Genomic DNA, 13,266 nt, shown 5'->3' with positions numbered 1-13,266 from the left:
ATAGCCAAGTACATACCCAGGCGCTGCCATTCTTCGTGCCTTGTTGAATGAAACACTTCGCACACGTTGCCCATGCGAAAGAGCTGAAGTTGGTCAAGCAAAAGCAAGGCAGCAACTTGGCGCTACATTGCAGATCATGTAATGGCATTACACATTTTCATCAAGCCACCGTCATCAGAAAGCATCCGGACCCGCGCACGCGCGAGATTATTGAGGCATTCACCATTATCAAGCGGGGGCCTTCGTGGGTCAGTTCACCGTCCATCCAGTTACTTGACAAGGAAATCGCATATCTACAAGATTAACGCCTTCAAAATCCTGTAACCCTATATAGTCATCGTTTTATCATGTTTATCACGTGTCTTTTCTGTGTTTTTCTGCCTTTATATTTCGCGTTCGCGCAATAAATCCTTGTTGGAGGTCAGCGCCTGTATAGTGTGGTATCTTTCATGTCCCGTTTGTGCGCTGTTTTGGAATAACTAAGTGCATCCAACTGCGTGAAGTTAGCGCATCCAACTTCACGCGTCGTGTATGACTTATATAGATTGCTTATAGCGTTCAATAGAACCTATACTACTGCTTCCAGGAACGGCCCGCCACTGTGGTCTAGTGATTATGGTGCTTGACTGCTGCTGGTTAGACTCCAGCGCCGTGTCCATGGCTGTCGTATTTCGATAGAGGTGAAATGCCAGAGCCCCGCGTACTGTATACGTATACACGTTAAAGAACACCACGCGGCCGCAAATTCCGGAGCCCTCCATTATACAGCGTGCCTCGTAAGCATATCGTTTTTGACACGTAAAACCTCACAAATTATGAGGCGACATGACAACGGAACTGAAAGTTAGAGAGAGAGAGACAAACTTTGTTCACGGCACAATGAGGTCATTCAAATTAGCTTGCCGGTGATTCGAAGGTTGGCGGCCAGTAGCTTGCCACCACCGCATCGGCCCAGTCAATCACTTCTGTCTGAATAAGGTAGTCAGTTTACCGACACGAGTGACTTCCACACCACGTGGGAGGAAGCTGGCAGTAGTGTCTTAGGAGGCGGGTTTCCCTGTCATTCCCAAAGAATGTGATTCTGGGTAGCCTTCATGAATTCGCAATGTCGGCAGGTTGGTTGAATTTCGTCTGGGTAAATTTTACACGAAGACAGCGAACCGAGTATAAATATTTAGGATATTGTTACATAGAGAGAGTGACGAAGAAGACGAAAGCAGCCGCGCTGACCACTCTGAAGTGGATACGCGAGAAAAATTGCCGTAGGAAGCTGGTCCCTTTTCTCGTGTGGGAAGCCCTATACACTAGCTCTTCTTTGGCGAGTACCGCTTTGGAGGCGACTCAGGGGACCCTATACGTGCCGCCGGCATCGATTACGCGTGACGCCGCTGAAAGCGCGCCGAGAAAATAGCCGCTCCATTACTTCTCACAAGGAGCTAGCCGTGTCATTCCGTCGGTTTATTCTTTGTTTTTATTTCGTAATATAGGAAGCGCGAGTCCTGTTCTCGTGGGCACTTTGCTTTTCGCGCTTCTTTTCTTGTTTTCATTCGTAGCAAGGATGCCGTCTAGCGAGTGCTTTCGCCCGAAAAAAAAAAAGAAAAGAAAAGAAACACGCGAGAGTGTGTCGTCGCCTCGCCAGACGCTTCATAAATTACGCGACGTGCGCTCTTTATTATCTGCCTTTGGTCGAAACATTTGCCTAACCGCGTTACGCTCACTAGCGGTCTGGCTTCCCCGACTCTCTCTCTTTTTTTTCTCTCTCTCTCTCTCTCGCCTGTGTAAACAAACTTACGAGCAAGTGCTCTCGGAGCAAAGTGCGCGTTAACTCTTCAACCGCGGGAAAAACAAAATGAAACGACTGGAGATAATCGCTGCGAACAGAGACACGACAAATAATGAATGCGAGATTGTTTTTTTTTCTTTTATCGTGTATCGTTTTGCATAGCGCGTTATATAACACTTATATTAAGTACAAAGATTAAAATAAGACGTGTCAATGACCCGAAGAAAGACGGGAACCACTGTCGTTGAAACGATATTATTTTGGTTTTTCTTTGCGTATGTACAGCTTACGTTAAGTAGCATACAAGGGACTAGAAGCTGGGGTTTGTACGTTTGATAAGAACTCTGCATCGGCGACAACGTAGCACTTTGCCCAGACGCACGCGAGTGTCATGTTGTCTAAGCGGTCACGCAGGTGCACGAAACCCGGCATCCGCGGTAGTTCAGTGACTGCATCGTTGCGGTTCGGAGCACGATGCAGCGGGTTCGACTCCAACCGCGTCCACATTACTATGTGGACAGAGCGTAAAAAGGCTGATTTTATGTGCGTTGGGTGCACGTTAAAGATCATCCTTACTGCGGCGTAGCTCATGATTACACTGATGTTTTGCTGCTATTGATTTAACAGGTGAATAGAAATGTTACTGATTTTTATAGGTGAATGGAAAGTAGCGGTGACAGTTTCTATAGTAAAGAAAGCTAAAGGAGTCAGAGAATTCGAGAAGGTCTATTGGTCTAAGTAGAACTACGTGATGCAAACAGACAAGAAGGCAATGAAACGAATTGAAGTTAATAGTTGAAGGGTGGAGCCGAAAGTATGTTTCACAGGTAATGCCGTGGCCGTGAGTGGCACTGTCTAGGACTTCACGGCTAATGTCGTACACATACGCAAGGAAGCTGGCACGGTCGCAGGTGGCAGTCGAACTCATCACCTTTCTTCAACTTAGTCAAAATTTAGGAATTACTGTGATTATAATTTAACTTCATTATGACGTAGAAATTAAGAAAAGTGAAATAGAATGGAGGGAAAGACACTCGCCGCCGGTGGGTGTCGAACCTACCAACTTTCTAACATTCTATCTGACGTAAATGACTCGTGACGCTTCAAGTACACTAAGTTGGAAGGTATGTTTATGTTCTTTATGCGGTAACGTTGCTACTACATATTCTCGACTAAAAGTACAGCAAGCTTTAAAACCAAGCCCGAATTTCTTCGGAATCAAGTAAAGCGATCCCCCGTGATCTCCAATCCTTTATTTTTTATGTCGGTGCATGGAAACCGGCATAGAGAACTTGGTTCTTTAAATGCACGCTAAAACGAGAAAGCCGGCGTACGCTGCCAGGCACGACGGGATAGCGGTTCCTGCGGCCGCCGCTTGAATGTGGAGAAGCCGCTTACATAGGAGCTAAGTTTTCAACGCGAGCATTTGTCAGACGAAAACGCGCCATACCGGCTAAAGCCGGAAAAAGACGAGAGTGCAAACGACGAGCCACGCACGCAGACAGTTCACAGGCGACGTTCTTTCAAGAGCCGTCGCTCAGCAGATTGTCCTTCATATATATATATATATATATATATATATATATATATATATATATATATATATATATATATATATATATATATATATATATAGCGTGCACACAATCCTTGCGCTGAGAACTTCTTGTCCCGCGGAATGCAACGCCGGTGTCGTCAGCTGAAAGCATCTATCTCGCTCGGGCATTGTAACCGACTAAGTTGCGGCGGCGGCTCGTGTGCGGGCTCAGCCTAGGTGGCGCTAGCTCGGCTCCGTCTGAGTAATTCTGTGCAGTGCGGCAAAGGCCACAGGACTTGCCACTTGGACCAGTCAGTGGCGAGAGCCGGCTGCGTATTACAGAGGGGAGGTTTATTTATTAACAGCGAAGATGTTTAGCAACCCGTTCCTTGTGAGTCGATCCAGAAAACTATCATCATCATAAACGGGTTTGTGCCACAGAAATTGGGTGAATCCCACTACTCACCACTGGTCCACTAAAAAGGAAGAAGGCAACAGTTAGTCCAACAAATGGCTGCGAAGCGACGGCGGTGAGCTGAAGAGCCCGTGTACGTACAACGAGAGAATATTAGGGAACGCGAAAGGCAACGGTGGCTGCGAGAGGACCCCGAAGCGATGGAAGGCCTACGCCAACGACGACGTGCCCGTAGATCTATGAGAGGTGCGAACGATTGGTTTCAGCGCGAATTTCTGTCTCTGGAGTTTGGACAACCGTGTCGTGTCCGTGACTGTCTGTGGTTTAAGTCGAACCTCTCTGCGCTGAGAATCAACGTAGAAACAACCTAGCATCACCTAGCTAAATCTAGCAACAACCTAGAAGCAACCTAGAACCTGTATCACCTATAGCTGAGGCCTAGAAACAACCTAGAAGCGACCAGATTAGTCTTCACAATCGTCCAGTTTCGCTGTTTCAAGCCTTCCGCGCCTTAGTGCAAGCTTCGCCAATTTCATTCATTCATTCATTCATTCATTCATTCATTCATTCATTCATTCATTCATTCATTCATTCATTCATTGAAGATGTTGGCAGCAAGCACGATCAACCAACGCCTTCTTTAAACTAAGCTATTCAGTGAATCAAGAAACGTGATTCGAGAGGCGCTACATTTCAGCCATTTAGCATTTCTCATTTACAAGCTGCACAGTTTGGTGCAATAAAAATAATAGACAAATAAAATGACAGACATGATGCATGATACTTTTCTCGTGGTATATATTTCGTGCGCACTATAAAAAACCGTCCTCTCATTTTCACAGACAGTTCGCTTTAAACAAAAGAACGAAAAAGAAAATGTTATTGGATGCGAAATCAAAAAACATAATAGATGCTCAATGTAAACCCACGTTAAGACAAACGCGCGCTAGAATATAGGCTCGCCACTTGTGCGCTTGTAATCCTGTGATGCTGCCGCAGCGTCCCTCTTAGTGCGGTCAAAGGCGTACCGCAGCATAGTACAGTGCTTACGATGCTCCGCTACTGTCCCGAAAGTCCCGGGTTCGATCCCGACCAAGAGGGTCGCATTTCGGTTGAGACGGAATGCTAGAGGCCCGGTTACCCAGATTTAGGTCACGTTAAAGAACACCAGGTGGTCGAAATGTCCGGAGCCCTCCACTACGGCGTCCCTCATAATCATATTATAGTTTTGGTTCACTCGTAAAACTCCACTAATTATTATTAAATTGTTATTAACGGTGGCGGAGAGCCTTCGTAGTTTTCTCTACTAGTTGGCATTTAGGCTCGCAGCTTTCAATGCACTGCACGGAATTGTCGAAGTGGACTATAAACGTCTCCCGTCTTGTTTTCTACCCCGCTTGCTATCTTTACAGCGCTCATGAGTTGAGCTGGTCGCTTTTAGGAACGAGCGAAAGTCTTTAGCTGGCGGTCTGTCCCAGGTATGCCAAGGAACAAAGCGTTATCCGGAAGGGACTCGAGAATTCATGAAGTCAGCTTTTGCTCGGTGGAGATTACAGGGCGCGATATGGAAGTCGGCGGGCCTGAAACTGAGAGCTTTATCACTGCGGTGATAAACAACGCGGCTGCCAACATCTGGCCTTCTCCGGAAGGCCCAACTCCTTTGTTAGGAGGGTCTCAAAGGATAATCGCTGTATATGTCTTTGACCATAATGAAGCATTTAATGAGGAGTTTGTTCTTAGTTGGTTTTTCTATAGTCTGCAGAGTGCGTGAAGTTGGTCAGGAGAAGGCAGAGTTGTCTAAATTACTGGCGACCACGAACATCTGACAGTGCCCTAAACGCACAGTGAATCTGGAACACTGACTCATTACCGCATTTAATTGTTAGCAAAGCTTTCATACCGCGTTGACTGTGGCGGGACTTAATTAGACATCCGAAATTGACTTGCTGTCAGTTCGCGTTCGCTCATTCAAGTTTTGCAGGACAGGGTTCTAAATTTTTCGAAACGATCTCCACGCTGCATGCTCTAAAAACAGTTAAAAATGTTATAAAATTGTAGTGTTCTCGTAATAAGAAGGTGTGTAGAATCAAAGAGTACGCCACGAAACAACTATTGTATCGTTCGTTTTACTTTACCATCGCTACAAATAAAAAGATAAAAGGGAGATGTAAAGTATTCAGGTGTTGGGGTTAACAAGCCTACGATAGGATGATAATGCCTTTAATATCTACTATAATGTTACGAGTACCTAATTTACGCAACTATTTACGCCTGTAATCTCACACAGCACAGGGTGGATAAGATGGCGCCTGTCCAACAACCGAAGCGACGTCCTCTTCATCCTCATCCATGCAGGCACCCTGCGGCGGCTGCTCTGTGTCGATATAATATAAAGAAAGAGTTAAACCTTGACGCACAATACACACAGATTGTCTGAAGAAAAGGTCAAATTACGAAAAATAATGTCTTTACCATACGGCTGATGAGTGCCTAGTAATTAACGACGTTCGGTGCTGCGCATTGACATTCACGAAACCCTGTTTGGTGCTTTTGATAGCTTTCATTGCGCCGTATTCAAGATTCATCTGTTCGCTCGCGCGCATCTCTTTGGACAGCGCGTATGCGTCAACTTTTATACTTAAAAGAGGGAAGGGTTCAACGGCCTCTTTTGTCGCTTGTGAAATATAAGGACGGGCGTAAAAAAAAAGTGAGGAAAAGTTATTTTTAGTAAAAAGATCTCATTTATTCGTTTTTCAACGCGGTTAAGCGAAGGTAAAAGAAATCCTTTTTTCTGTCGTGTTCTTTCGCTCGAAGAATGGGATGCTGCTGACGTATAAATACGAATTAGTTCCGCTCTCACAAATGATGCGCGAGTTTTTTGTGCCGCCGTTAGCGAATGAGAGAACACATCGAGTAGATAAAGAATGATAACAAAGCTAACTGAAGAACTGAATGCGACAAATAAAAGCCTTAAACTTTCTTTTTCTTTCATAGTTTGTGTTTCTGAGAGCGTCATTGTGATACAGCAGCACAATAGGGGTGCTTTCTGACATGCGAATTATTTGTTCTTTCTCTTTTTGTAATTCCGAACATCTGAGGGAACGCGGGAGACCTGAAAGAAGCGCGTAGAAGTCACCGATTCTTTTCTTATTCTATCTACAAGGCTATTTTAATTTCGCGTGAATGCGCATGCAAGTTATCCTGCATGAATGCTTGCCAACGTTCTGTGGTTATTACAATGGGCAACTGATGCGGAATATAACTAATAACGCAGTGGAGCTTCAGCGAAAACGTTGGAGCTTTTGATGCCCGTGCACTTACAACTCAGGCTTTCTGTGTGTTTGTTTTACAGCGAAAATGTTTATGCAGGCCCCGTGCCGTTGGTGTCTCCGGCGTGGTCACGCTAGAAATTGTCACGTGACTAAGATGGAGAGGAGGAGAGAGAAAGTGGGTCACGTGATGAAGCTTACGTAAGGCGGGTGATTCAAACAGTGGAATGAGTGGGGGAGACCACCTGCGCTGATCTACGTGTCCCTTTTTGTTTTGTCCTCGTTTATTGTGCGCAAATTGTTCCACAATGTGCGCTTGTAGTTGTACCTACTAAATTCACAAAATGCACAAAATTCGGGGAGGGGGAAATTTACCTCCCCCCTTCCTTTATATGCCAATGGTTGCCACTGATTTCCTTTTTTTTTTCTTGTGCAACGCAGCGTGGCTGGGCTCTGCGTCCCTAGCCTCGTCACTGTTCATGTCGCCTATGGTGGTGGCCTGGTGTCGACGCAAGAGCATTCGCGTCACGGCCGTAGTCGGAGGCCTGGTGGCGGCGCTGGGCTGCCTCTTCTCATCGTTCGCGTCGCAGTTGCACCAAGGCCTGTTCAGCCAGGGCCTGGTGCTAGGCCTAGGCCTGGGCATGGCGCGGGACGCCGGGAGCCTGGTGCTTGGACAGTACTTCAAGCGACGCCGCCACTGCGCCGAGGTGGTCGCCTGCGCAGGCACAGGACTCGGTGCAGCGGTCATGGCAGCTTTCCTCCATTCGGCGCTCGGGCAAGCAACACCCCCCCCCCCCCTTTGCGTTTCATAGCGGAGCTGCTAAAGTCGAGCTTGGTTCGTGAGCAGCGATGTTCGCAGCATAGATATGTCGGGAGAGGGGGCCAAGTGTATAGTGAGAGGGAAAGCATAGCATAAGCCTAGTTTAGCAAGGGTGAGGGAACGGGTGCGAGTGAGAAAAAGGGTGAGAGAGAGAAGGCGATGATGTGAGAAGGGGTGAGGACCAAGCAATGGAATATGAAGGCAGGGAATGAGTGGGACGAGTGAAAGGAGGAAACCTTCTTAGCTTTGATCCTGCTTTGCTAAACCACGCTCTTCTTCGCCTAGCTTTGTACGACTTTGTTGAGGCTTCCCCTCAGCTTTGCTCACCATTGGTGTTTGCGATAACAAAGCCACGCCTAATATTTTCTGCTGAAATTCGTATTTCTGGCTTCAAACGCCTTACTATTTCCCCCCTTTAGTTTGGAAATTAATCGTTTCTGTCAGGGTATTTCGTTCTAAGTTCGACAATACGCAATTTACATATTGCAACTGATGTGTAATGTACCCGTCACGGTAGCTTAGCACCTGTAGTGTCGCGCTGCTATGCTCGAGGATGCGGGTTCGATTCCCGGCTACGGCGGCCGCATTTCGATGGAGGCGAAATGCAAAGAACATCCGTGCGCTTAGATAAATATGTACACTTTGAATAACCCCGGGTGGTCGAAATTAACCTGGAGACCCCCCTACGGCGCGCCTCGTAATCATAATGTGGTTTCTACACGTAAAATCCCAGCAATGATGTCTAAAGCAGAATTGAGAAAACTGCTCTTTGATTGATTGGCATAATAACGAAACCTTATAAGACGCAGTATGTCATGTGTTCGGCACGTTAAATCTCCGAAATGACTAAGTGTAGAGGTTAAACCGGCCGAAATACTAATCAGCCATTTCCCCTGATTTCGCACGCTTGTACATTTTTACGTTCTCTTTCTATTCGCTTTTGCCTGAGCTTTTCGGGCCAAGTGAACGCATTTTTGTTTCAAGATATACGGGGAAATCGCAGGGCGTTACTAAAACAGCGAGAGTGCTGACATGTCCACGGGCAAATGATAAGAACCTAATCTGTCCTGCGTAATTTCTTTTTTTTTTTTAAAAAAAAGCTCGCACACTACAACAACCGCCTCGTCTCAGTTGTCGCTATATCTTGATGTCGACGCCCTTGTGCGTGACGCGAGACGACCTACTACTGGAATTACATTCGCAAACGACAGCGTGAGGCAAAGTGTATATAAGCCAAGCGCTCACTGCTCTATCTGCCCATCTGTCTACGCGTCCGCGCATAGTGTGCACGCCCTGCGGAACGATGTCGGTGTCGCAGAGCGTGACGAAGGGGCAAGAGTGACACGAAGAGAGGGGAGGTGACTGCGAGAAGGAACAAACGTTGCTCTTACACAGAGACAGCCTGGTTCTGTAGTATACGGGTGTAGTAGTCGAGCACGTGCCTTATTAAAGGGCCCCTAAACAACCTCTGTAAGTACAAAGAACGACCGCGTTATTCTCTCTCGGCGTTTCCCGTCTTTTCGGCGCAATTCGTGACGCGGCCAGTCTGTTCACGTGACGTCACGGGGAAATAAGCTCTCGATTGGTCCATGTACGAGGGATATCATTTGCGAATTGTCTCCTACTCTGCAATTGCCATGCAGTCGCACGCCCGTTCTGTCTTCTCTTGCATGACTATCGTGCACGATCAGCTGATTTCACTTCGTTTCGCGCGTTTTTGACTGAGCAAGCTGAGATGATTGCGTCTAGCCGAAAAGTGCAAAATCTTCATGGGCTCAACGCTTAGTCTTGGCGATTCCCACATGTTTTATGAAAAAAAAAAAAATAATAGGTGGCGAGGAGGAGGTGGCGCCTGTAGGAAGTGTAGTGAAGGAGTGAAAGACACCACTTGCTCGTCTTTGAACTCTGAGTGGTTTAGGGGCCCTTTGAGGGACCGCTAAATAGAAACCCTACATTAGACTAATGGAATATTTTTTGCTTGAACATTTACGTGCCGAAACCACTATATGGTCATGAGGCACGTCGTGGTGAAGGAATCCGGGTTAATGTCGACCACCCCGGGTTCTTTGACGTGCACATGAACATAAGCATACGGGTGTTCTTTGCGTTTCGCCCTCATCGAGATGCGGCCGCCGTGGCCTGCAATCGAGCCTTCGGCGTCGAGATTAGCAGCGCGACACGTTACGGACGGAACATTATTTTAAAAAATTCGGCAGATCCCACGTACCATGGGAGTCGGTGTTATGCGAAGCATGCGGCGGGTAGGGGACGGTGGCGTAACTTTTTTTTTTATTGAGCGACACGTTACAAAATGACGCTAAAGATTTGTATAAATTTTATACGCACACATATATATGTTGCAGAGCCGCATATGTGTTATATAACCAGTTGTTTACGGTTACGTATGCAACGTGGGTATTACCAACACCAGTAGCGGTAAGCTGATACGTAGTGCTTATACCTGTCTCTAGAACGCACGCACGTTTCAGGAACCCGTGTACATGTGTGCAAGAAGTTCTTGACAGTTCTTGAACAAGGGCATCATCACCGTAATCAGTGAGCACCAGCAGCTGGTCATGACTTGTTATAGTATCCGGTCGTGATCGTGGTGACGAGGGGTCCATGTGTAGTGAAGTATGTGGTATAGTAGAGCTGCTGGAATTCGTGGATGCCTCGGTCATTTCGTCGACAAATTGTCTGTCGACAGAGCCGGCGGCATGTCGGAACCTGAAGCCACCCATCGCATTGGTGAGGTTCAGGCCGTCGAGGCTGGTAGGCCTGGATAGTGCTACGTAGACCAACATCAGTGGGTGGTGTTTGTCGTATTCGTAAACTACCTGGGCGTATGTGGCCTATGTAGCCGAGTCTACAAAGCGTCTGTCAATCAATCTGGCATCATCCTCGGTCAGCATGAGGCCATCGCCCAGCCTCGTAAGAAATGAAGAGGACACTGCGTCGTTCTGGTGGACGAAGTGCACTTTACCGCGCTGTGATGTGGATATCATATGCAACTTTCGTTAATGTATTCCTCCGGGGTCGAGAAATGCTTCAATATAGCTTGCTGAATCATAGGAATACAAACGTAATGTTTATTAGACTGCTATAAAAGCGGAGCCGGCACTGGAACTACAGACGTTAATCTGATACGACGCCTGTATCGTGGGAGTACATATCGTAGGAGTATCATGTAGCGTTTATTGATTTCTTGTAAAATTAGATAGCCAGCACCACAACCACAATTGACGTTGTACCGAATTACGCCTGCGTAGGCTGTTTTTTTCAAACCAGTTTATAGACCTGACGTGGCTCAGTGGTAGAATACCTGATAGCCACGCAGAATTCTTGGGTTCGATTCCTGCTGGGATCCTAATTTTCATTCTTTCTATTCGTTGAGTCAATGCTGCCGATGTTGGTTTTCCTTAACGCTTTAGCATTTAAGTAACCAATGTCTGTTCTCGCCGTTCCTGGGTAGATATAAACTGTCAATCACCTGTGGCGCATACCCGTACACCGCGGCCCATGGTAAACAGGTATGTGCCACACGTGTCTAGTGGAAAGGGTTTGACGACGTACGCGACAGGATTTTAACGTTAGTCATGTCATGACCCGGCAATCATATTCGTCAAATCCTCTTACCCTCCCATGCAAATTTTGGTCTACACCAAGTTAAGGAGGCGATCATGAGAGCACCCAGACGTAGGCGGCTAGATAGATAGATAGATAGATAGATAGATAGATAGATAGATACGTAGATAGAAACGCTCAAAGTGCCAGAGGTTCGCTAAGAAATGCTTCGCATTTAAAAACTACATATTTCGGTTTAACTTAGAAATAAGGTGTTGTTTAGTAGAAACAGCGAAATGCCAAGCTCATATTGCTTTTCTGTATTTTTTTTTTTCATTTCGCGCCTAAAGCCGGCGTCGTTGCGTTATTTTGACGTTACGGATTTTAAAGTATAGTCTATTATGTTAGCCGTTGTGGCATAGTAGATGTTTCTGAAATGTGAAAGTTTTGAAAGCTTGGCAAGCTATACTGGCAAGTAAAGCACGTGAATTTAATATATGCAGTGCGAGCCCGTTTACCATGCTTTAGGTGCACTTCAATATTAGTACGACACACTCTCTTGAGTTCTGCGGAATCCCGCAAGGAGGCGGAATTGTTATGAAGGGGATAATGGACAACTACCCGTTTGTAGCACGAAGCCACAAAGAAATTCATACGGATCTCTCGAAAAGGAAAGCAAAGGAAGTTGAAGAAAAATGCGTCCTAGTCCCGGGATCGAACACTGGGACCAACGACTTTCCGGTGCGGTCTCTCTACCAACTGAGCTAACCAGGATGCTAGCGGTTGGCAGCGCGAGGGCGAATTAGTCGGGTTGTTGTCAGTTATCCTTTTCCACTGCCCTCTTGTAACTTACTGTGCAGGTTCGAGACTTTAAACCGAACTCATTCACTCATTCATTCATTATGTTCTGTGCAGTTCCCTGGGCTGGCGATACGGTCTGCAGGCAGCGACGGGCCTGGTGTCTCTGAACTTCGTGCTGGGTGCCTTCTACCGGTCGGCGTCCCTGTACCACCCGCACCGGCGCGCCATCGTGCACTTGAAGAACCAGCGGCGCAAGATCAAGGAGAAGCAGCCGTGCGCGGTGAAGCCACCCTTCTTCGACTTCTCCGTGCTTCGCACCCGAACAGTCAGGGTCGTCATGGTGACCGCCGCTCTTGCCGCGGCTGGACTGTACACGCCTTTCTTCTGTCTCGTACGTACACACCGTCTCATTAGAAATACTATAGGCAAAAGAGACATAATGCAGCGCTAAAATACAATCACTAAGAAGAGGAACACAAGACGACAGGACAGGCGCTTTCCTCTTAATGATTGTGTTTTAGCGCTGCATTATGTCTCCTAGCAAGCACCAACTCGCCCAACAACACGTTCTTCTGCACTAGAGGCAAAAGGCAAAAATTTAGGCCGCATTCGCAGGGGTTGTGACCCGTCATAAGCGCTAGTGGCTATGGCGTAATTTCGCTACTAAACAAGTGGGCGTGGTTTTTATATTTTTTATTCACAATACTGTGTACAATACTCTCATTCAATCATTCATTACATTATTGTACAATTATTTATGCAGTTATACAATATTTCGTAATACCTATCCATTGCGAATTAGACAGACCGCCCTGTTATAAAGGGGACTCTTGTCCGTCCAGCCATAGGCGTGCGCAGGGTTCCTCTCATCTGGGCCGGGGGGGGGGGGGGGAAGCGTCAAGGTTTCATCGCAGCTACCCCCCCCCCCACCCCCATTCACGTTGGTCGAGTCCAAAAGACAGCAAATGGATGAAAAAAAAGATGAAAATGAAGCGATGACGTTCTTCTAACAATGGCATGCCTTTGGTCCCTGGCATTGCTAAAGTAAAGATGGGAGGTATACAGTTCTTGGAATGC

General features: G+C 46.8%; 1 protein-coding gene across 1 annotated transcript in view; it reads left to right on the top strand.

The window, feature by feature from the left end:
- The window catches only part of LOC119396487 (monocarboxylate transporter 8), a 43,340-nt gene that overhangs the window by 25,573 nt on the left and 4,501 nt on the right, over window positions 1-13,266 (top strand). Inside the window, exons 2-3 of the mRNA XM_037663730.2 lie at window positions 7,446-7,779; window positions 12,304-12,580. Of these exons, the coding sequence (XP_037519658.1) occupies window positions 7,446-7,779; window positions 12,304-12,580 (611 nt within the window). The remainder of the gene's footprint in view (window positions 1-7,445; window positions 7,780-12,303; window positions 12,581-13,266) is intronic.

Source organism: Rhipicephalus sanguineus, chromosome 6 (genome assembly GCF_013339695.2).
Source record: "Rhipicephalus sanguineus isolate Rsan-2018 chromosome 6, BIME_Rsan_1.4, whole genome shotgun sequence".
Taxonomy (NCBI): Eukaryota; Metazoa; Arthropoda; class Arachnida; order Ixodida; family Ixodidae; genus Rhipicephalus; species Rhipicephalus sanguineus.
Note: the sequence above shows the minus strand (reverse complement) of the source record. Positions and strands in the feature narration are given on the sequence as shown.